At 43.5% G+C, this 25,687-nt stretch overlaps 1 protein-coding gene across 1 annotated transcript; it reads left to right on the top strand.

Moving 5' to 3' along the window:
• The first annotated feature begins 601 nt into the window (after positions 1-601).
• On the top strand, positions 602-23,943 carry LOC117405628 (uncharacterized). The gene is made up of 38 exons (XM_059030402.1): positions 602-1,787; positions 1,867-1,985; positions 2,242-2,395; positions 2,805-2,929; positions 3,231-3,420; positions 3,656-3,780; positions 3,881-4,127; positions 4,509-4,633; positions 4,856-5,060; positions 5,182-5,303; positions 6,146-6,344; positions 6,433-6,557; positions 7,597-7,831; positions 7,913-8,037; positions 11,776-12,034; positions 12,115-12,239; positions 12,705-12,942; positions 13,029-13,150; positions 14,187-16,362; positions 16,433-16,554; positions 16,995-17,265; positions 17,345-17,466; positions 17,787-18,012; positions 18,096-18,217; positions 19,604-19,811; positions 19,910-20,031; positions 20,115-20,310; positions 20,386-20,507; positions 20,600-20,699; positions 20,915-21,037; positions 21,243-21,415; positions 21,633-21,730; positions 21,930-22,057; positions 22,327-22,507; positions 22,884-23,028; positions 23,162-23,237; positions 23,457-23,621; positions 23,789-23,943. Exons 1-38 carry the CDS (start codon positions 656-658, stop codon positions 23,899-23,901), a joined length of 8,961 nt encoding a protein of 2,986 aa, XP_058886385.1. The 5' UTR covers positions 602-655; the 3' UTR covers positions 23,902-23,943.
• Positions 23,944-25,687: the final 1,744 nt, after the last annotated feature.

Here is a 25,687-nt window from a genome sequence, read left to right as displayed (position 1 = left end):
TTTAAATACCAAACAATACCAAACACAATAATAGTGCATATACACAGAACAAAAATAAAGTGGACGGGCAAAATACATAGTCTCCCCCCAACCCCCCGTCCCTTTAATTTATTTTTCTACACATACTACTACTTTGTATAGTGATGTAGAATATGCGATTATAAAATCTAATACTTGTACATGCTCTTCCAAATAAACTCGTTATGATTTTGAATGTGCGGTCGATCGATATTATTGTCATTGCTTGCGCCCCGGCACCTCTTTGTTTACACATTAAGCACTGGTGATTATCGTTTACAAGATCCATTGCTTCTTCATTTTTATTGTTTCTTTCATTACATTCATCCCTATATCTAATGTAATGCTATTTTCATCTTTTAAGTATAGGGCACGTTTACACACGTTTCTCAGTATACACATACTGACGTTTTTTGAAAATTAAATCAGGTGATTTTCTCTCGTGCAGAATTGAGTCTAGCAGTGATTTAATAATGATCTAAGAATGCTGATAATTCAACGGCAGCAATTGGCTTGCCAATTGCAAATTCAATTAAAACACTTTAAGCCTCACAACTTAAATACCCGCGCCCGTAGAACGCAGACATATTGACTGCTTTTTGTGTTGTTTTTTGGTTGCATTTTATTTACAATAACGATGTTACGGAGAGGGCAGGCGATGCTGCCTTTCTTCTTATTGGCCTGGGTCTTGAGGCTCACACAAGCTCTTGCTTCAGCTCATGATCGCCTGCAGGATGAAGCAGCTGCAAATTCCATGTCAGGGACAGGAAACTTGGATCGTGGAGGGAACTTGAGCTTAGCTACTGATTTAGCCATTCCTTATGCTGAGGACCTTTTTTCTAAACAGGATTACTTTTCACCAAATGGAAAAGGTGAACTTTCTGAGATTGCTGGTTATTCTGCAGATCAACAGAGGCAGTCTCTTGATCATGTGTTTTCTGAGTCTGATGCTACAAACGATGGGCTTCTTGATTTCAGCCAGCATTATAGGTATGATGAGGATGCTCTTGAACAGCCTGGCTTTTCCAATCCAGATAGTGATGACTTCAATTCTGATTTGACCAAGAACTCTGTCCCTTTTGCTGCTGACAACTACCCTATGGCTTCAGACTCTGAAGGCGATGTGGAACATGCACTCTTTACTGATCGGAGTAATGACCCTGATGACTTCCCAGAAGTCTCAGCATATGCTGATTTAGCTACTTCAGATAAAGAAAATGTGTCTAATACTGCTACCCTTGATCTCAATGATTTGGTTAATCTTGCAGCAGAAATGGGTATAGGTGAACTTGGCAAAGAGTTAGATTCTTCTGACCACAAGTCTGTTACCTATTCTGAAACCCTAGGCTATGATTCTGCTGCCTTTGCAGATCTTGAAAAGGAAGGCACTGATACTTTGCATCCTGGTGTGCATTCCTATCATAGTAAGGACCAAGTTACTGGTGACCTTAATGAAATGCATGTTTCTTCTTTTGACCGCTCTGTACTTACTGATATAAATCTGGAGTTGGATGAAGCTCTTTCTCCAGCTCTTAAGATTGCCAGTGCACTCAACTCTCCTGATCTCTCCGGAGGTCCCAGGGTGCCAAGCAGCATCTATGATGCCTCTATAGGGCCCTATGGTACATTTAATCGACCTATTACCCCACCAAACCCTCCTCCCCATAGCACAGGAGAGCCAACCACCCTGGCTTCAGCAACTACATGCAATGTTGCAGACATGGCCATCAAATTGTTTGGTGGAAGGCTAACAGACCTCAAAGTGCGAGGTAAGGGTTCTTGTTAACTTGGTATCTGTTTAATTCTGGAAGAGGTACGATTATCAAATCTCACTAACTTCTCCCACAGCTGCCTTCATATTTGTTGAAGTAAGCAAGATTACGCAGAGGTGCAGATACAAAGTGTTTGAGAGAAATGGAGTTGTTCACTTTACAACTGCCTTCAAAGGTTGCAATGTGAAGATCCAGGTAAGAGTTGGATTAATAACTTCAAAAGTCTGCTACTATGGCATCAGATACGCACTTGCTGGCCTTGTGCAGTATAAATGTTAAACTGACAAAGCAAATGCCACGGGACTGCTGTTCCATGTATACAATTAACTTAATTTCTTTTTTTTTTTTTTTTTTGTGAACTAGTGTATCTGCTTTCAACTTTGAGACTTTACAATCGCAGATGTTGGCTATAACATTCCCATTCAACCTGACTTCTTACCTTTTCTTGCAGGGTGGGCAATATGTCCTGACCCTGATGTGGAGAAACCACTATGTGCATATGTCCTGTCCAATTTCTACATCTGATAAACCTGTTGCAATCTGTGGTACGAGTAGCATGACCATCACACTCCCAGCAGGACCAGTAGAAGCACTTCGTGTAAAAAGTGAGTTGTTCCTGCCTGTCACTAAATGACATCTTACTTTGGAATGTATGGGTGTATTTGCTTCACCATATACCTTGCTGCAACTCCTTGCATGCATTTGAAACTGTTGCATATATGCTGCAGTACATGTTTAAAGTAGTAAATGTCCTTGAACAAAAGGACTATAGCACCCTTTTCAAAAGCATTTTAGATTTCAGTTTTAAAGTACTGGTGTGGTGGTCAGTCTTGGGTGCACTTCAGTGATGGATAATACTGGGATCTGTGAGGAGGTGATGGTGGGTTTCTTTTTTTTGTAGTGGTTCTGAGTAACTAAATACAAGCTGTATATTGTAGCCAGTTCTCTCGCTGCTGTGTAGCCAATTGAGAAATGCTGCCTATTAATAGATCTCTAAATTTCTTCCAATTGTAGATAAATTAAACAAATGGGTATCCATTCACCAAGTTGCTGTTAAATGCAAATATCAACTGTTGCGTGATTCAGAGGGAAGGATCACTTTCACTACTTCCTACAATGGATGTCACGTGAGGAGATCGGTACGTGTATCCTGCTTTCCACCAGTATCGGAAACATTATGCTCTGTATACAGCCTGCATTGTAACCTAGGAAGAATGGACCAATACAGTATTTCACCTGTGTGCCCATACAAATTGTGTGACATACATATATATATATAATGGGTTTATTTTCCTATTTAAATATTGGAATTGTTGCACTCAATTTGGCTGTTCACTTCTATAATTAAAACTAGGAGAGCCTTCCTACCCAGAGGAACAGAGTACTGTGAAGATTAAAACTCCAGTGATGCCATTTTTTTTTATTTTTTGACCCTCCTAGGTGGATCGTTACTTCTATAACATCTACTATCAAATGGCTCCAGGGAAGCTAGGACAGGCAGTCATGTCTTGTAGGACCGGAATTAATGTCACAGTCCCACCTGAAGCGTCTTTGCCGTCTGTATTTTGTGCCAAGTCTGGCATGATAATCAAATTGCCTAAGGGACGTCTTGATGCAGTCAAAGTGATAGGTGAGCTGCATCTATGGTCCTATGAAATCTGATCGTGTCAACCCACCCCCTCCTTTCTGATGGACATAGACATTGAAGTTGTGAACCTTTCGCATGTTTAATTGCAGATGGTTCTTGGCTTGCTGGCTACTACTGGAGTAGTACGACTGAAGCCTCAAACACTTTGTCTGTCTTGTATAATAAGCATTTAGAAAAACTTGCTGTACAGGGAACTCATGGAATTTGTCTTCTGCAGATGGTTTTGGCAAGGCAATACCTGTCGGTAGTATTGCCAAGAAATGTAATTATCAACTCTTTCAAATGAAGACTGGACACATCATCTTGATTGCTTCCTTCCAAAGCTGTCAAGTTGCGTTTGTGGTAAGAATATTGCGGCCATGATTATTAAATGTTGCTGCATGCTTCCAGTAAACTGCTTTAGTACAAGCAATACTGAGTGTGCAGTTTCTTTGTTTTTAAGGATGGTTGCTTTGCCTTGAATATCAAGTTCCAGCATGCTGATCGTGTAATGGGAGAGGTCTCTGCGCTTTGCCATGCAGGTGGGGGGCCAAAACCAACTTCCCAACCTGATACTCCTACAACTCGAGATGTAACTTCCAGTATACTGTCTACAGTAATTCCTGCGGATGTGTCTGCTACCATCTGCAACAAGGATGGCATGACAGTAGTTCTACCCAATGGTCCTTGGTGGGGGATTAGAGTGAAAGGTGAGTGACCGATTTTCTTCTTTCCTCCCCCCCCCCCCAGTGCAAAACCTCCTGTGAATTGACTAATGGAGGCACCTATACATACAGATTCACATTTATTCATTCACTCTCCTTGGTGCCTTAGGGTGGGCATTCCACAGCACTGATTATCACAATGTTGTCCACTATTCTTGGCTCTTGGAAAGCGATCTAAACAACTGGTGACTATCGGAGTACTGATGCCCGCTTTTTAGCTGGTGTATTTGATTAACCAATGCATGGTGAATGTGTCTTGATCCCTTTTTTTTTTTTTTTTTTTTTTTTTTTTTTTTTTTTTTTTGGCTTAAAGCTGTAGTGGCATTTCATAGTCTTGTACTTGCTGTAATGTCTCCTTTATTGCAGATCTTTCTGGCAAAGAGATCACTGTGACTAGTGATTTTGCAGAACGATGCCATTACAATCTCTCTCTGCATCTGGAGAAAATAATCTTTACAACTACCTACACTGGCTGTTTTGTTGAGCAAGTGGTAAGTACATTTCACGTGACACTAGAACAGTTTTCATGGTTACCTGGGGGCTAGCTTGATATGTAATCTCTTAATATTTCGGTTTGACCTTGAGCTAACATTTTCATCCATCAAGTTGAATGGGACTGTACTGGACATTGTTTGTACATCCTTGCATGGCAGTGGTACTTGTGCGAAATTGTATATGCTTTTACATGCCTTGGTCATTTATGTTCCTACTAGGGAGATCGGTATGTCCTGACTGTCCTGTACAGAACAGCTACTTGGAATCGAGGGTCTGTGCGGATGGAATGCCCAACCAGTGCTGGAAGCCCTACAGAATTGCCTCCTCTTTCAGCCACTGTGGGGAAACCCATTAGTGTCTGCAGGTCCTCTAACATGACTGTGGTGCTGCCTGCAGGATCTCTGGAAAAAGTCTTGGTTCTAGGTGTGTTTACAAGATAGATTTGGATACTAGAACTTTTTTTTGTGGTGGGGTACTTGCGCTACCAAGTATCAAGGACTAGTCCTATCCTGGATGTGAACTCATGGATACATTTGTGTTGCAGATCACCTCAACAGGCCAGTAAAAGTCATTGATGCGCCCAAGTCATGCAATTACAGCATGGTGGAGAGAAGAGGACAGATCCTCTTCACAGCTCCCTACAGTGCCTGTGATGTCAAGATCCTGGTAATTGTCTTCAGTGTTTGTGTACTCTCCACTATATAGGCAAATACTCTGCATTTGCTGAAAATAACTTGAAAGCACCAATGTTTTGGGGTATATTGGAACCCTGTAACGCTATGAAATGTCTTGGTAAAGTGGGGCTGGCTTAATGTAATTTTGAAAGCATGTTTGCCTTCAGTCAGCACTTGCATTTTTAGAGTTTGAACACTGTCCTGACAAGATCATCTCAATTTGATTCTTGGATGAAGTCTTTTGTTCGTTTTTTCAGAAGTAGCATCAGACAGGGACTAGACACTGGGGGGATAGTGGTGGCTGTCTACCTATCACTGTTTTGCATGTCTGGAGAACCCCTTGTTTTAATTGTCATGGAAGGTGGTATTAACATTTTAGCTTGAGTATCAGTTTCTGGGGACCCATGTGTCTGTTCATCTGCATGTCCCTTGCATCTGACTCTGGAGGTCTGTCGTCGTCGTCGTCCCCCCCCCCCCCGTTCTGTACATACTGTTCTGGTAATCAACTTTTTCCATAACTGATGGCTAACGTTGCAGGTTTATATCCCCCTACACAACTTGTGATGAGACTGATAAATATATATATATTTTTTAATCCTAAATTTACTTCTACTTCATAGCAAAATTGGTACAACATTTTATTTTGAATTTTATAGTGGTAACTGAGTTTTTGGGTGGTTGACTACTGAATTGGCTTGGATGGGCCAAATGGCCTCCCCTCCATGAATTATATTAATGGCATCAAATCAACTTTAGCTTATAGAGTGGCATTTTGTCCAATTAATGCTTTCATACTTTGCCACTGTCCTCCTCCTTCTCCCCTTGTACATGTAGAATGGAAACTATGTCCTGGCCATTATGTATACAAGTTATTCTGGAGGCTTTGCGTCGGTGCAGATGGAATGCCCTACCACTGGAGAACCAACAAAACCCCCTCCCTCTACAAAACCCATTCCTCCAACTCCTGTCTGTGGCGCTTCCAGCATGATCGTGGAGCTGCCTGAGGGGCCTCTGGAACAAGTCAAGATAATGAGTAAGAATATTTTATTTATATTGTATATGATCATTGTGTGTATGTAATGGTTATGATGATCCTCATGGAAACTGGTTTACTTTTGTAGATGCCTCCAATGGGCTATGGGTAGCTGTAAAGGATGTCCCAAAGAACTGCAACTACACACTGATGAAGGAAAGAGGAAGAAACCTCTTCATAACCTCCTACAAGGCCTGTCATGTCTGGATACTGGTAATGACTAACCCTCTGATCTGGGCAACATGATATAAATGAGCAGGGCCCATGGTATTGGGTTCCATGCACTATGCATATGTAATGAAGAAAGGCATTAAGATTATGGCAGCTTCTTGCTGGGGTTTTTTTTCCTGGCTTTTATTTAAGCATACATGTGCTGTAATGATACTTCAGGAGTAACCGCCTGCATTCTGGACCGGTTGTATTTGATCATTAATACGCAATATGTAGAGCAAAGAACCAAAATAGAATTGCATTGTGGTAAGAAAATGGATTATTGATTAGGTCTCCACTTTGATGGCTTCAACTTTGGGCCAGCACCTTTTTTTTGGGGGGGGGGGGGACGGGACGGGACCTTGTGAGGATAGACTATGGCGACCAAGAATAACTTGTGGAAACGGATGCACATTCTAAATAGAAATGACCCTAATCCCAGCTTTTCTATAGCCAGAACAATTGTCCTAACAATATTCTTGCATCCACTGGGATATTGGGGCGTTTGGGAAATGGAATGCCCAAGTGGTGCTGGTGAACCAGAAAAAAAACTACAACTACAGGGACAAGGAATACTTACTCCTTCAAACATGACAGCTTTGAGGTACCTCAAGCAACCTTGTACAGGGGCTCCTGAGTGGCGCATCCAGTAAAAGCACTTGAGTAGAGTGCAGGATGCGCCCCGTAGTCTGGACGCGAGACACTCCCCAGGACCAGGTGCTTTTTGGCTGTAGTTGACGCTCTTCCTATAAATTCACAAGAAACCTTTATTTTTATTGTGTTTTACATGATCGTGGTCCTAAAAGCCCACTTCATTATGATCGTGTTCACACTATCCAGGTCCTTTTTAAAGGCTTAACTAGAAGAATCGCAGAGCCATATGGCTGGCCTTTAAGTCTACTAGTAATTTCTTGCATGTATCTGTAAGTTAGGCTTTGAATGTTTCACGTAGAACATTTGATTTCAACTAAATGAAAGTTGAAGTGTTCCCCACTGTAATCTCTTGGTGCCGGTGTTCTTGTGTCTACCCTTTTCTTTCCAGAATAAAAACTATGTCTTGACTGTAATCTACACAACTGCAACTGGGGTAAGAGGGATGGTGCAAATGACTTGTCCAGCTGTAGAGACAACATCCCTTACTACTAGGTCTACAACTATTGGGAAGCCAGTGACTACTGGGAAACCTACAAAACCAACTCTCCCTCCCACTCCTGTCTGCAAAGCCTCCAGCATGACTGTAGCACTGCCCTCTGGGTCACTACAAGTTTTGTTATTGAGTGAGTTTGAATTTGGCTCCAGCATTTTTGGAGGGAACTGAGTAGTCCTTGGTAGTTCATGTCAATCTGGTTTCTTTGTAGATCTGTCCAATGAATGGGTAGATATCGATGCTGCTCCCAGTTACTGCAACTACAGTTTGGTGCAGGGAAGAGGCGGCAGGAACTTCTTTACAGCCCCTTACAGGGCTTGTGATGTCCGGATACAGGTAGGAATACATTGTATGGTAATCCTCCATTTGATCTGTGGTGGGGTTGGGGGGCATGACTGCTGTTAATCTGCACTAATTTGAAGGGAGAAAATGGAATTGCAATTCAGAGGAAGTGGCTTTGTACCCAACTACATAATCTTGATGTGCCAATCCCAAGATTTACAGCTGTGACCGATCTCCATCCCCCCCCCCTATAGAATTAACCAGTGTTCATTCATGAAGTTGAATGAAACCTGCTCAATGTTACTTTTAAGCTATGGAATTACATGGCACTATATGTGTTTCCATATACTTCATAAATGTGACATTTCAATTTGTAACATGAAATACTGTATTATGGCTTCTGATGGACTTTGATACATTGTAGTTTCTTTTGATTTGCATGCAGTGCCAGATTAACCTATTGCTGGGCCCTAGGCACACATACGCTTGTGGGCCCATACTCCTGAACAAATGGCCACATATATGCACACCTCTATACATTGTAGCCTTTTAAAACTAGCCCTGTACCTTTTTATTTTATTTTTTAAAATGATGATTCAGTCCATTTATGACTGACAATGAATGACAAACTGTAGAGGATGTGCTAAACACATTTCAGGAATAAAACTGAAGCCTACGTTAAATTCTGTACCACAGCTCAACAACGAATGCTCTTGATTTGCTGAATTAAAAAAAAAAGGCAAGTTCAATCAAAGTGAATTCTGGTGTTTTCAAATGTGGTATATTTCTGTACCTAATAGAATTCTGTGTCCTTTGATTTTCATGCTGACACAGATGCATTCGTGTAAGTGGGTAATAACAATGTGGTGTAGTAGTAATAAAAACAGAAATCCACTAGAGAACCCTGTGAATATTGGAACACAACTGTGTATTAAGGTAGGCCTGCAGCACAAACATGGTTCTAAAATTAATTGGTATCTTTTTTTTTTTTTTTAACCCACAAAACGTGTACATTTGTAGGCATGGACTCTCTGAGAAATTAACCAGCAAAGAATCTTCATTGCAAAACAACCACATGAAATACTGTGTTTAATATGAAATAAGTTCATACTGTTGGCTCAACACTCCTATGCTTCAAACTGTTGATTCACAATAAACTCAAGTACCAGTTTCATCACAAGCAAAAGTGATTAATTTGTGTTTTTATAACGTGTACATTAATAAACCGCTGAAAGGGGTAATACTATGTTGCAAGACTCAAATGCACAAAATAGTACAAATACACCACGGCACCCGTGTTAATATCGGGAAACAAGTTCTGAATTACTTTCAGCACGCTCAAAGCTTCAACTGGTTTTAAAATGAATAACGTTATAATGTATGGCTTGCATTCTATTACTGGAACAGGTTTGTTTTCTTGCGGCAGCTTCACTTTGCTAATGGCCTTCAAGGTCCATCTTTGCTGCAATAAATGTTTGCGCTTTTATTTTCCGGCACGTTAACTTTACAGATTTAACGAACGCTAAATTAGCAAACATTTCTTGCTCACGAAATTCTTGTCTTGCAGTATTCATAACTTGCCATTTTAGACACCCGGCGTCTATCTACCTTATTTCACAGCAGCCCTGGTGCTTAGTGGAGACCGGCGGTTATGTGAAGTTTTACTATGTAGTTCTTTCTTTGCAGATGCCCTTATCCAGGGTGACTTGCAATATCACATTATTTTTTTTACATACAATTACCCCTTTTATACAGTTGGGTTTTTACTGGAGCAATCTAGGTCAAGTACCTTGCTCAAGGGTACAGCAGCAGTGTCCCCCATCTGAGACTGCACTCCCGACCCTGTGGTCCAGAGCCATCACCACTACTCCACACTGCTGCCTACTATGTTCTCAATCCTAAAATTTTAGGTAATTTGGGAACGCAGGATTGCTAGCCTCTTGCCAGGACTTGTTCAATGATACCAACACAGTGAAGTGTGTTCCAGCACACTCTTTTCTTTTATAACAAATGGGGAAACAAAACCTAGTTCCCTCTGAGCCCTAACTAAACTTTGTCCTAACTCTCTTGGGGAAGGGCTGAGCCTTTTATCCCTCGTTTTGAAACTATGTAAATTGCAATCTGAAATTGTAAACCCAGTCCAAAATATGCAATTCAAAACGGTTCCTCTGTACAGTAGTCTCGTGGTGAATTGTATAGGTGTGTGGTGCACACAGCTTCTACTGCTAGACATGGCTGAGATTTATCTACCAAAAAGGAGCATCAGACGGAGGCAAATGCCAGTTAAGGAATTCTGACCGCCAAAACCTTAGATGGATTATAGTGTGTTTTTAAACTGTTGCAGTTAAGCAAACTTAAACCATCCCGTCATTGTTTTGTCAGGAGGGGCTGGAGATCCTGTATTTGAGCAGCTAAGAACTTTTTGTTTAATTGCATGTTCTTCCAATGCCTTAACAGCAAGTATAGAAACACTTTTACTAAATGTTTGAAGTTAATGATTGCTGAAGTTGTGTAATTTGGCAGTTGTACTGAAATTTGTATTTGATTTTCAAAGTTTGATGGAGAATTAGGTGTGTAATACTGTACCCTGTCATTCTTTCATTTAAACAAATGCATAGTGTACTACAGAACACTTGTGTCATTGGTTGGAATGAGTCTGTTTATACAAGGCATGAATTCGACTGCACCATCAGTTAGGTGTTGCGCTTTCTTGTGTGTGCATTTGTATAACTTGATGGATTTTGGCAACGAGATGATTTGTTGTAGGGTGTATAAGCACTGACATCCTCTTGTGGTTACTTGGTAAAGCCCAGCCATGAAGCATTTGACCGGCTGTACAAAATGTGACCGAAGCAGCTTTGTGAAGATATTCAAAGTTCTCAAAGAACCTACGGTGTATGGCAAGTGGTGGATTGAAGTCGTGATAAGCGAGGTGATATGAAACGGGTTCATCTGTACTTGTGTAAACTTTACATTAGTTGCAGTAATTAATACCTGTTTGATTATCCATACGAATAGATTATGCAAACTAGTATTTGTCCCAATTAGCTTGGACAACTGGCTATTGTAAAGCAAATCTTCACAAACATAACCGTATTATCCCCGGTCTCCTTCTCTCCAAGCAATACATTTCACCTGCACTCGGACCTGTCGACTCCCCTTTTTACTGGGCGTCTCCCTTACTTTAGGCCCTTCTCCTTGGCTGATTTTTTTTTTTCTCCCATATTTTAAACTTGCATTTTTGCAAAAGTAATTTCTCTCCAATGTTTTGGGTTCTAAAAATCTCTGTTACTGCAGCACAATTGCTGCCTGTCACACTTTTTTAGGACCCAGGTTATGCCTGTGGCAGGCATGCATTCAGGTCCTCGTATGACAATGTGTTCACTGGGACAGTTTAGGTTTAACTAGTCTCGCAATGCATTTTGATATGTTCAATGTCTCTGGTACCTTTTTCACCGCAGGACTACACTTGAAAGCATTGGTGTGTTCAAGCCTAAGCTATCCCAGTGGTGCAAATTTGGCATGATGGCGCTAGAATGTAGTGCATTGCTATCTAATCTGGCACCACAATTTAATGTTGCTGATGCTAGACACATTTTAAGCATGAATATGGGTGGGATGTAGAGCTGGAGTACATTTTTAAATTTTACTGTAACACACTAAACTCCACTTTTGAGGCAAGATGGTTGCCAGCTATGGAAGCCTCCCAGAGTTGAGAAGCAGATGAGATGATGTACACTGTCGTGGAATAGTCCTTCCAGTCTTCAACTTGTTGTGTCCCTTCACTTTCAGAATGGAAACTACATGTTGACCTTGCTTTACATAACTGCTGCTGATAAACGAGGGTACTTGGACATTAGATGTCCCACCACTGGTGGGGAGCCAACAGAGACTACTAGCCCCTCTGGTGGGGAGCTGACCGGAACTACTGCTGGAGAAACGACAACTACTTGGAAACCTACAATGCCTACTCTCCCTGACGCTGCTCTCTGCAGAGCCTCCAGCATGACTGTAGAATTGCCCTCTGAGTTGCTTCAAGTTCTACTATTGAGTGAGTTTGAATTTGGCCCAAACACTTTTGGGAGGGAACTGATCCATCTTGGTAGGTAAAGTAACTTTGTTTTTGTATAGGTCCATCCAATGAATGGGTAGATATCAGTAATGCTCCCAGTTACTGCAACTACAGTTTGGTGCAGGGAGGAGGCGGCAGGAACTTCTTTACAACCCCCTACAGGGCTTGTGATGTCCGGATACAGGTAGGAATCGTACATTGTATGCTAATCTGAAGATTAATCTCCAATACTACAACCTTGATACCCCTTCTCCACTAGCACATCCGACCTGCGAGGGCTCGATAGGGTACGGGTACAGGTAGTTCTCAACTGGCTTTCTCAAGCCGAACCAAACTGCACAGAATTCTTTTAGCACCCAAACAAACTAGATGACTATCCTTAAATGAGATCATTGTCAAATCCTATTTAAACCCCCCCCTTCAACAAAACTAATTTTAACTAAATCAATTCAGGGATTTTTAGACAGTCCTAAATATTTGGAAACTATAGCAATACAGCTGTACTGTTGGGTTTTTTTTTTGAACAGTTTGTGCTTTTGACTAACTCGGTAACTGTCTTTCACTGCGTGTGACGTCGGTAGCTCTGCAGTGGAAAAACAAAGGCATAACATCCTTCTGCATTCAACTAGTTCTGTCCCTTCACTTGCAGGATGGAAGCTACATCTTAACCTTACTCTACATAACCATTGCTAAGGGAGGCTACGTGCACATGAGATGTCCAATAAAAACCACTACTAAGCCAACCAAGACTTCTAGAACCACCACTAGGAAGACTACCAGTATCGCCACTGTAGGGGTGACCGAGGCCCCTGCAACTGTGGTCTGCACCGCCTCCAGTATGGTGGTGGAGCTGCCCAAGGAACCTCTAAGACTTGTGAAGGTTCTAGGTGAGTTAGGCTTTGGATATTGGAGGGGCATCATGTCTGACACTGTAGGGGGAGTCTTTATGGCAAATTTCTCTTTTCTTTTGTAGATAAATCCAACCGGTGGGTAGCTGTCATTGATGCTCCCAAGTACTGCAACTACACCTTGTTGCAGGGAAGGGGAGGGAACTTCTTCATAACCCCCTACACGGCCTGTGATGTCAGGATATTGGTAATCCTTTTGTGTAATTGGAGGTGGTGAACCCTGTCCAATTGTTTCACATTATCAAGTCCATATGGCTTCTGCCTTTGCCTAAAGGCAATGTAATTAAGACACTTGCTCTCTCCGTGTCGAGCATTCTTTTAAATCAAGCTTCCTGAAGTGTTTAGTGGTGGTGTGATTGGCCCAACTTTCTCTGCTTCCCTCTTGTCCAAGTTTTTATCGTGACTCTCCAACACTTGTGACTTCACACTAGAACCGCTGCAGTTACTTGTACCTAAAACCACCGCACGCAGTATTTGTGATTTTCATTTTAAACATCCGTATTAAAATGGAAGGCAACTATGATGCAACAACTTTTATTCAAGCATGTCCTAGCAAACATCTGCATGACCAAACACTATTTAAAAGGAACAATTAAACATAAGGGGTTACTTTCTAGCGTGCCACAAAGCACTACTTTTAAATGAAACTAGTGTGTAAACGGGTATATGTACATACTAAAAACAAATGTGTTTACTTTTAAAACAGAAGTAACATGCGTTTCCTCTGTGTAGCACTGAATCCAGGATGAACTTCAGCAGCCTGCTGCTTTTACATTTCTCTGATCAATGTTTTTGCTGAAGCGCTGTGGCTAGCTTCAAGAGAGATTTTCCCCAGTGCATTCCTTGTACAAAATGAAGGAATTGGTGGTTGTCGGGTCTAGTACAGATAACCGGCTTGTATTAAATAACAAAAAAAAAAAGCATCTATTGTAAAAGGCAGTCAAAATAACTGCTGGCAGTTCTATGTGGGAGGGATTGTATCTTCCCTTTTGTGATCCTGCCTTTCCAATACTGTCGGGATATTTAATACATGTAGTGAGTCCTAAACGGACAACCGCATAACATTCAGCCATGCAGAGTTACTTAATTTTTGAAAGCCTTGTCAAAATGGCTGCTGTGGAGGTTCTAGTGTTAATATCCGATTGGATATCTGCATCTTGTGTGGTGCAATTTTAAAAGCGTTGATCAGTTGGGTATATTAAAGATGTTTCCTCTCATTCTAGAATAACAACTATGTTTTGAAGATCTGGTATTTGGCAACTGGTGGCAAAAAAGGGTATATGGTGATGAAATGCCCCACCGATGCTGGAGAACCCACAAAAGCACCAACAACTACTTGGGAGCCAACCAAGAGTACCAGGACCACCATCAGGAAGACTACCATAACAACCATTGGGGAGCCGACCAGGACCACCAGCAGGAAGACCACCAGCAGGAGGCCTACCAGGACCACCAGCAGGAGGACTACCACAACAACCATTGGGGAGCCAACCAGGACCACCAGCAGGAGGCCTACCAGGACCACCAGCAGGAGGACTACCACAACAACCATTGGGGAGCCAACCAGGACCACCAGCAGGAAGACCACCAGCAGGAGGCCTACCAGGACCACCAGCAGGAGGACTACCACAACAACCATTGGGGAGCCAACCAGGACCACCAGCAGGAGGCCTACCAGGACCACCAGCAGGAGGACTACCACAACAACCATTGGGGAGCCAACCAGGACCACCAGCAGGAAGACCACCAGCAGGAGGCCTACCAGGACCACCAGCAGGAAGACTACCACAACAACCATTGGGGAGCCAACCAGGACCACCAGCAGGAAGACCACCAGCAGGAGGCCTACCAGGACCACCAGCAGGAGGACTACCACAACAACCATTGGGGAGCCAACCAGGACCACCAGCAGGAGGCCTACCAGGACCACCAGCAGGAGGACTACCACAACAACCATTGGGGAGCCAACCAGGACCACCAGCAGGAAGACCACCAGCAGGAGGCCTACCAGGACCACCAGCAGGAGGACTACCACAACAACCATTGGGGAGCCAACCAGGACCACCAGCAGGAGGCCTACCAGGACCACCAGCAGGAGGACTACCACAACAACCATTGGGGAGCCAACCAGGACCACCAGCAGGAAGACCACCAGCAGGAGGCCTACCAGGACCACCAGCAGGAGGACTACCACAACAACCATTGGGGAGCCAACCAGGACCACCAGCAGGAGGCCTACCAGGACCACCAGCAGGAGGACTACCACAACAACCATTGGGGAGCCAACCAGGACCACCAGCAGGAAGACCACCAGCAGGAGGCCTACCAGGACCACCAGCAGGAGGACTACCATAACAACCATTGGGGAGCCAACCAGGACCACCAGCAGGAAGACCACCAGCAGGAGGCCTACCAGGACCACCAGCAGGAGGACTACCACAACAACCATTGGGGAGCCAACCAGGACCACCAGCAGGAGGCCTACCAGGACCACCATCAGGAAGACTACCATAACAACCATTGGGGAGCCAACCAGGACCACCAGCAGGAGGCCTACCAGGACCACCAGCAGGAGGCCTACCAGGACCACCAGCAGGAGGCCTACCAGGACCACCAGCAGGAGGCCTACCAGGACCACCAGCAGGAGGACTACCACAACAACCATTGGGGAGCCAACCAGGACCACCAGCAGGAAGACCACCAGCAGGAGGCCTACCAGGACCACCAGCAGGAGGACTACTACAACAACCATTGGGGAGCCAACCAGGACCACCAGCAGGAAGACCACCAGCAGGAGGCCTACCAGGACCACCAGCAGGAGGACTACTACAACAACCATTGGGGAGCCTACCAGGACCACCAGCAGGAGGCCTACCAGGACCACCAGCAGGAGGACTACTACAACAACCATTGGGGAGCCAACCAGGACCACCAGCAGGAAGACCACCAGCAGGAGACCTACCAGGACCACCAGCAGGAGGACTACCACAACAACCATTGGGGAGCCAACCAGGACCACCAGCAGGAGAACTACTACAACAACCATTGGGGAGCCAACCAGGACCACCAGCAGGAAGACCACCAGCAGGAGGCCTACCAGGACCACCAGCAGGAGGACTACCACCACAACCATTGGGGAGCCAACTAGGACCACCAGCAGGAGGACTACCACAACAACCATTGGGGAGCCAACCAGGACCACCAGCAGGAGAACTACTACAACAACCATTGGGGAGCCAACCAGGACCACCAGCAGGAGAACTACTACAACAACCATTGGGGAGCCGACCAGGACCACCATTGGGAAGACAACCAAGGCCCCTACAACTGTGGTCTGCACAGCTTCCAGTATGGTGGTGGAGCTGCCCAATGAACCTCTAAGACTGGTCAAGGTTCTAGGTGAGTTGGGTATTTGAGGGGCATCGTGTGACACTAATGGAGGCTATGGTAACTTTCTCTCTCTTTGTAGATAAATCCAACCAGTGGGTAGCTGTCATTGATGCTCCCAAGTACTGCAACTACACCTTGTTGCAGGGAAGGGGAGGGAACTTCTTCATAACCCCCTACACGGCCTGTGATGTCAGGATATTGGTAATCCTTGTGTCCAAGCTCACCTAGCTACTCAACACTGTACTGTGTGCCTTCTCTCCCCTCCAACCAAACTTCTGTGCTTTCATTAAAGCTTCATATACTGAGCATCAAAAGAAACGTGTCTTTGTATTTGGATAAAATTCACTAAATGTGATTGAAAAATGACTTCTGTTTTAGAGCAGGTGCAGTGACTTTTTATTGTGCTGATTTAACAATTGACATCACGAAGATGCTGCAAAATGATCTGATCTTGGGCATTTTTTTTAAATGTGTTGTAATAGTCCAGTTTCTTTTGTTGCTCAGTATATAAATTTTTAGGCAATGGTATGATTGGCCCAACTTGCTCTGCTTTCCTCTTGTCCTTCTGTTAAATTAAGTTCATATTTCCATCTTGTGTGATTAACCATGGAATCAATGTTGGTATTATATATTTGTTCTAGAATAACAACTATGTTTTGAAGATATGGTATCTGACAACTGGTGGCATAAAAGGGTATGTGGTGATGAAATGCCCAACCAGTGCTGGAGAACCCACAAAAGCCCCAACAACTACTCCCACTACATGGGCGCGAACCAAACCGACCAGGACCACTGGAATTGCTACGAAGACAACTGTGACAACCACTGGTGGGGAGCCAACTGTAGTCTGCACAGCCTCTAGTATGGTAGTGGAGCTGTCCAAGGAACCTCTGGTACTAGTAGAGCTTCTAGGTGAGTTGGGTTTTTTGATCCCATGTGGATGAACTTGGCAAGGGCACTAGGGGAATTTTTATGCACTCTTCTCTTGTAGCTGAATCCAGCAAGTGGGTAGCTGTCATTGATGCTCCTGAGGATTGCAACTACACCTTGGTTCAGAGCCGAGAAAGGAACTTCTTCAAAACCCCCTACATGGCGTGTGATGTCAAGATTCTGGTAATCCCATTTCTAGCAAAATAGGCTACTCCTGTACTTCTATTCAAACTTGGACTGTAAATACACAACTGTAAAGGGGTTTCTGCAAGGTGATGGTCTAATGCCATAAGGGGAGGGGGGTAGAGAATGAACCCAAAGTAGTGCTTGCAAAACAGATGGGGCTGGTTTCACATACCCTGACTTGTACTGCTCTTGGATTTCCTTATGTTGTATGAAGTACTCCAAAGACCCTCATTGGGGATTAGCTGGTTCCAGTTTCTGCTTGTGAGTTTACTTTCCTTTTACCCTAAACCTTTTTTTATATGCAAATTGAATTCTAGAATGAGAACTACTTCTTGGCCTTGCGCTATACAACAATTGATGGTAAAGTAGGGTATGTGCAGATGAAATGTCCAACCAGTGCAGGAGAACCAACAAAAGATCCTGCAACTACAAACACGACCAGGAAATCAACAAGGACCCCCCCAGCACCAGATGTGGTGTGCAACTCATCCGGAATGATGGTGGAGCTGCCCAAGGACTCTTTAGACCTAGTGGAGCTTCTAGGTGAGTTGGACTTTTGGCCGACACCTGCAAATTTGTCCATGGGACAGTAGTGGAATCTTACGGTAACTTTTTTCTTGTTGTAGATTATGCCAACAAATGGGTAGTTGTCAACAAGGCTCCCATGTACTGCAACTACACCTTGCTGCAGGGAAGTGGAAGGACCCTTTTCATAACCCCCTACAAAGCCTGTGATGTCAGGATACTGGTAATCATGGGGAGGGAGGTGTGGGATATTTTAAAACACCTGAACAATGGTACATGGGTGTTTTTGTGTGTGATTAGATGGATGGATGATTGTATGATATGGTTAAATGCATATCAGCTTGTGACTGACTGGTGCAGTGCAAAGAATGTAATGTCCAAACTGCTGTTTTCCCAAAAAAGCCTTTTTTAATATCAAAGTCCATCAATAATAATTCCAAATAAATAAGCCCCGCTACCAACGATGGTATTGGGGCAAAACAGTTTGGAGTCCAAAAAAGATAAACCAGACACTACGATAGCCACAATCCTCCGTGCCCGTAAACAGTGCTTTATTCCTTTAGGGGGATCGTGGTGAGGGGCGTGCTCTGGGGTAAAAGTTGGCTCTCCGGCTACAGCCTCCCGTCCTCCTGCTCCTCTAGAAAACACAAACCCTTAACGCACAGAAAATAAACGGCTCCAGCCAGTTGCTCTATTTTCTCAGCGCAAGGGGAGGTACGGACGTAGCTGCTGCCCCTTTGTACCCAGCAAACTCCTGCCCGCGGTTAATGCGTCGCCATGGTTTCTCCAATAGAGGGCGGCCCTGCAGCTGACTGCAATGGAATCGTCCCGAGTACTTGCAGCTATGCGCCCCTCCTAATATGGTCACCTCCCGGCTTCCACCTACCACAGAGGTGGCAGATCTAGGAGGCAGCATACCTTCCCCCTTACACAGCGCCCTTTCTAGTTGGGAGGGAGATTTTACAGCATTGATCCTTCCTCTCTCTCCATCACACGGCTATATGTATAAGCTGCTTTAATTGCATAAAGCTGCATGGTCCATTTTGTATGTTGCATTTTAATTTGGGTAATTGCGTAATGCAATCCATGTACACCCTAAGCTTTGACATGACATTTTGAACCCTGTTTTATGGCTGCTTAGCCCAAGGTTCTATATATATAAAAAAAAAAAAAAAAAAATTGTAGCAGTAGATCAGACAGATTGGTAACCTGCCATTTCTTGCTCAAACTCATTCTCCAGGAAATCTGAGCATCAAATCATAGACATTTTGAAGTGATGTCAGATATTTGGAAGTAGTATAAATGCATCTTGCTGGCAATATTGTTTGCAACTACCAAAGTGCAGCTCCATCCTGAAACTTCAGCAACACACTGCAGGCTTGAAATGTAAACAGATTTAGTTTTGAAACTAGTCCAGGTAAGTGTGATCCCACTGAAGTGGGACAACAAATTGAAGGCATTATTGCAAGAGTGTGCCTAGTAGATCTTCTGGTCTGCTTCAAAGCAAGCCATTTGACACCTGCTGACATGACCAAAATGTCTGGACTACTACCCGAAGCCTGCAATTTGCTTGTTCTACATTCTGAAGCCAACTTCCTCCTTGTTCTAGAATGAGAACTACATCTTGACCCTCCGCTATACAACTTCTGGGCAACAAGTTTATGTTCACATGAAATGCCCCACCAGTGCTGCAGCACCCACAAAAACACCTTCCTCTACAACCACTACTGGAAAACCACCAATACCCACTGTCTGCAAAGCCTCAGTCATGACAATAGAGCTGCCTGAAGGACCAATTGAACAAGTAGCCCTGATAGGTAAGTTGTGCCTTGGCCCAGGTAACTTTCCTCCCGAATTGCTTGGCAGTGAGGATAACCCTGGAAACCCAATTTCGTGGCATCCTTGCCTTTTGCAGATAAATCCAACACTCTGGTAACTGTCAAAGATGATACCAGAAAGTGTGGCTACAGCTTGGTGCATGGGAGAGGAAAGAACCTCTTCACAACCCCTTACACAGCCTGTGATGTGAAGATGCTGGTAAATATTTAGCTTTTTGTATTGTTGCATATGAATTTTAAAAGCATGTACATATGCTCTCCCCTCCCTTAATTCTCTTCCAGAATGGGAATTATGTCCTGACTCTAGCATATGTAACCCTTACTGGGGAAAGGGTACTGGTGCAGATGAAATGTCCAGTCAGTGCAGCTTTACCAACAGGGTTGCCGCTCCCTCCCTTTGGGGTTTCTGTCCTCTGCAGTGATACTTGCATGACAGTGGAACTTCCTGGGGGACTGCTACAAGATATCCAGTTAGTGGGTGAGTTGGCTTGGTACACAGTCATTTGGGTGCTGTAAAACAGAAAGCATGCTCTAAATGTGGCATCTGTTGTAGATGAATCCAACAACTTGGTAGCTGTTACCAGTGCTCCCAAGACTTGTGGCCTCAGTTTGGTGAGGGGGAACGGCAAGAACATCTTGACCGCTCCTTACAAGGCCTGCAATGTCAAGATACTGGTAAGCGGAGGGCAATTGCAGCTGTAATCCCCATTTGTATTGGGAGTGATCAAAATACTGTCAGGAATGAGCAACTCCCTTTCCACTTCTAGAACAACTTCTACATCCTGAGAGTCATTTACACCACTCTTACTGGGGAGCGAGGAGATATACAGGCCAAGTGTCCTGTTCCTGGTCTAGTACCACGTGAGGGTAAGTGTTTATTCACTGGACACTTCTTCATAATGCAGGAATGCTCAAGTCTGGTGCTGCTCGTCTACCAAATCTGCTGTTGCTGCATCATGTTTGTTTTACTTGAATGCCGTGTGCCTTTTGACAGTCTCTCGGATTTCCCTACCCAAGATATTAACCTAAACTACAGGGTCTTCCCTATACAATGTGAAACATTTAAGTGTACTGTTTTGCAGGGTGCAAGATACCAAGAAGTCAGCAGGTTGCTTGTGGTCCACCTAATGCTGATCCACAACTGTGTGTGGCCAATGGATGTTGTGTGGATGCAACAACTTCCCAGTGTTACTATCCTTTGAATGGTATGGCTTGGTTTTAATATAGTACTGCTCATCTAATGAGCAATCCAGATTAACTGAACAGCTTGTATAGGAAAATTTGGAGAGGGCGGGGAGATAATTGACTTCAATTGCAATCTTGCTGTACAGGAGACCTGGTCCTTCAGGTAAACACTTTCACAAGCTTCACTATTTGCATTAATGGAATTCTTTGCTTCTACTTTTTCAGCATGCACTGCAGATGGCCATTTTGTATTCTCCGTAGACCGCACCTCAACTAAGCCAGAAATCGATCCTGGCAGTCTAGTAATTGCAGGAAACCGATCATGTGCCCCAGTAATCTGCACTCCAGACTTTGCCATCTTCAAATTTCCTGTGACTGGCTGTGGGACACATGTCTTTGTAAGTTCCCTCCTCCTCTGGGGTTTGCTAGTTTTGTCACTACAACAAAGGTTAGGATTTTAGGCTACAGTCCTTGTAGCCATATGTTTTTTTTAAAGGGTGGTGGTAGGGTGCTAATCTAATGCAATACCACTGGTTTTGCACTGGCCCAGTTGATTTTCCAGTCCTCCTCCTATCTGCTTCAGTTCTCACCCACAAGCTTTTTTTGTTTCTGTAGACGGTGGCGGAGACTACAATTTATCTTGCTGAAGTTCATGGCTTGGTTCGGGGGAACCAGCAGATGTATGGACAAATTACCAGAGATGGCCCTTATCGGTAATTTCTTTTACGAGCTGGGAAGTGTCAGTTAACCCACTTGCTGAAAGACACCTGTTTTCCAGCATACGTTGCTGGTTGTAATGGGTGGGTTGGGACCCCATGATCGGAGTATGGGTTTTGTCAAGGAATGGACCATCTCTGCCAACTGGTATCTACATTGATTCTTTCTCTTCACTGTCTCCTCTCTGCACTGCAGTTTCCAGGTGGAATGTCGCTATTCTAAAGGGCATTTGGCCAGCACTGGTTACTTGGTGGTGAACCCACCGCCTCCATCAGCAGCCTTGGCTTTTGGCTCACTTGGGGTTAGGTTAAGGATTGCCACAGGTAATTGAACATCATGCATGATGTCTAACCTTTATTTTTTATTTTTATTCCATTAATAAGTACACTACAGTTCTTGATGAGAGGGTCGTGGATGTCAGAACTTCTCCTCCCACTTGGTCTTGTGGTGCTGTAGCCCTATGTTGGGCATCATGTCCCGTAATGACTGCTAGGTTTGACTGGCTGAAGTCCCTCTTTCAATGGCTGGTGTATGAAGAGATGCACACGGAGTACCTGGTGTCCAGTTATTCTAAAGCACTTGTCTCTTGCAGACACCAGCTACACTAGCTTCTACCCTCGGTCCCATCTGCCCCTGAGCTTCTTGCTTGGAAGCAAGGTGTATCTGGAAGTGCAGCTTGTAAACCCTCCTAACCCCAATGTAGTTCTGCTGGTCCACTACTGCATCGCCTATCCCCAGTCCTCTCAAGCTGCCTGGGTGATCCTCTATGAAGGGTGAGTATCCTGAATCATCGACGGTGTTCAAGTATCCTGATGTCTCCATTTGTCTGGACAAAGCAACATGCCAGATATGACTGCTGACCTTTTTATTCTCTCCTTCTGAAGTCAACCCTTCATACTCTTACCCACTCAACGGCTGCATCAGCACCTACTTGTATTGGAGCTGTTTTATACAGGATTTGTAATTTCGGCAACAGGTTAAGGGAGTGGCTCAGATTATCCAATACTATTGGCTGCAAACGCCTGAAGTAAATCTTTGCACGCTATTTAGACTGTCGCAGCTGCTAGAAGTGTGGCAATATGGCTGCCATGCACTTCAAGCCTCCTAGTTGGCAGCTGTCTGACTCCCTTCTGAATTTCTACCCCACAGTTGTCCCAACATCCTGGATTACAGCAGTGCTGCTGGCCTCCATGTGAAATACAATAACATGCCTGTATCCAAGCACACTCGACGCTTTGAAATACAAAGCTTCCAGTTCCTGGACTACAAGACCAAGCAGCATTTGGATGAGGAAGTGAGTTTTTTTGTTTGTTTTAATAGTGGTCCAATCATGTACTCCAAGCTTGTCTCCAAATGCCTAGTCATAAATGGTATATTTGACAAATGCAGATCTACAGCTGCTCTAATGCCATTTACTTTCTTTTTAGATCTATTTTATGTGTTCAACTGAAGTGTGTTCCCCAGAACACAGTGTTTGTAATGAAGGATGCTTTGATGGGAGAGGTATGTTACTGAAAAGCACTCTAGACCCACAGTTTCTGAGGATGTTAGTCCTTTTTGAAGTCTGCCTATCTTTAGGTCCAGCCTTAAATTTTATTGCATCTTGCATTGTATATTTTTGACTTTCCCCTGAAGTATTTAAGTTCTGCTCCCCTGACTAACATTTGGGCAATCGTTATACCACTTGATTAAAATGTTCCAGATAACTTTCTCCTTCCACAGATATGCCTGTTCCAGTGGATCTTGGTGTGGGAGGGCTCTGTGCAGGAAAGCCCTGTCCTGGGAAATCCAACGTAGTCAAGCGAGCTGCTCATGGTCATACTGGCCTCATTGCTGTCGGTGAAGGAACCTTCCTTTTGGATGAGCCTGTGCCCCATGAACAAATGGGTAAGTGATTGAGATCATGTGGACTAAAGCAGTACTACCCTTTTTCATGTATTGTTTCCTTGAAGATGGAGGTTGCCCTCTTTGGGCCAAAGCCAGACCTGAAGCTTATTCCTCACTTGAACACCAGAATGCTTTGCCAGTAACTGTTTTATTTCTTCCTCTTGCAGGGAAGCACTGGACACACTTCCATGGTCTCCTGGGGCTGCTTGCTCTGCTGGTCTCGGTATCTGTTGTAATGCTCTTCCTCAAATGGATTGTCTTGCAAATGGCCAGGTCCTAGAGAAGCAGTCTCTAACTTGAATAAACCTTTATCTTGTGTTGACATTGTCTCCTCCTTGTGGGTTTATTTCCCCTGCCAACTAACTTTTAAAATCCTGCACCAAATATTGAGGAGGGGGGGTGGGGGTCACATTAAGTCAAGAAGGATTAGAGAAACTGACTTGTATGTTAGTAAGTTTGCTGGCTTTATTTTTTTTAAATGACCTGCTGCATTTATTTTTAGAGCGCTTCATCTGGTGTTAGTAAAGGAGTTGGTACATTGCCACCAGAAACATTGACTTGCTGATCTATGCAATTGGGACATATGATCTTGTGTGGGCATGGAATACATGTGGCACTAGTGTTTGTCATCGGTCTTTGGCTGTTTTTGAAAGTCATACGGAACAGTGACATTTTCTTTCCACTTTATATACCGAGTCTTTCACAAGTACTAAAATTATTTCAGTAAAAAGCCTCTACAAAAAATGACAGGAATGTGGAGCTATTCTACTACAGACTGTAAAGAAGTTTTGGATGCATAACCTTTATTTTTATAAAGGTTTAGATATATCCTAGTTCAGGCCCCTGGGCCACAGATGTGGTCATGTAACTCATAATTCTTCATGGGTGGTTTCTCTACATACAGAAAAAATCGGGAATCAAGAAATAAGTATATATTGGGTTAAGTGTGCTAGATTTTACATTGCATGATTGGGGGGGTTTGCAACATTTACAGCACTGAAGTCAGCACTTGGCCTGGACTCCCATGAAAAATGTCATAAATGTTCTCCTGTCTTGCTTTTTTTTTTATGTATTCCTAATCAGATGTGTAGTCTCAATACTTCACCCTCAGACTTGCACTACTGGTATTTTTTTTTAAATCTTTCGTACCAGTTAAGTACACACAACAAAATAAGGCATTACATTGACTAGATAATGCAGTGGATGCACTAAAGGTATTATACTGTATAGGACTTCAATAGAATACATTCTGAATTCTATTGTTTTGAAATGGCTGTGGCTCTATATACTACCACTGTTTCAATAATAGAAATCCTTGGCTCTTTACAAATATGAGACAAAATAAATACACTTGGAGGCAATGGGGCCCTAATCAAAACTGTTGTAAATTAATGCTTTGAAAAACGGTAAAAAAAATCTGTTCATAAAGGATTAGGAACCGCATGTGTGATTTATGTAATCAAAATGGTCTTCAACACTCCTTAACAGAACATTTGTTATAACAGGTTTTGTCAAGACTTCTTGCAGTGCACTGCAGATGGTTTTAGGGATTTTTAGTTTTGCAGTGGCTGTATTCGTGTGTTATCACTTTAATATGTTCAACAATAAAAAGACCAATGTTCTAAAAATGATATGCAAGTCTCTACTTGAAATAATACACTGCTTATGTTTTCATGCATTTTTTTTCTGTTGCTGGAGAAGGTATAGTGTGTGTATTTAGGAAGATGGATTGTGTTTGTCTGCTTGGTGCAAGCAGCATGCTATGCTGTCTGGGTTTATAATGGCATATGCTCCCTTGCCCCTCATGGGGAAAGCAGATGAGCAAATTAAAGAGATAGAGGGACATCGTTGACTGTGTTAATAACCTACACCAGCTGGAATTACTTGATTCAGAACAGTTACAAAGAATTCATTACATATATCCTTAATGGTCTCTTGTTGGAAACTGTATAATGATGCAATCAGAGCCAAGACACGATTACCTTAACTATGTATTCATCTGTGTCTCTTGGATCCGTTTACAGAAAATGTCTTAAATTATCAAGTATGCATTGTATAAGTGACCA

The sequence above is a fragment of the Acipenser ruthenus genome, chromosome 9, assembly GCF_902713425.1.
Source record: "Acipenser ruthenus chromosome 9, fAciRut3.2 maternal haplotype, whole genome shotgun sequence".
Lineage (NCBI taxonomy): Eukaryota > Metazoa > Chordata > Actinopteri > Acipenseriformes > Acipenseridae > Acipenser > Acipenser ruthenus.
The sequence above is the reverse complement of the archived record's forward strand: the minus strand, read 5'-3'. Positions and strand labels throughout refer to the sequence as shown.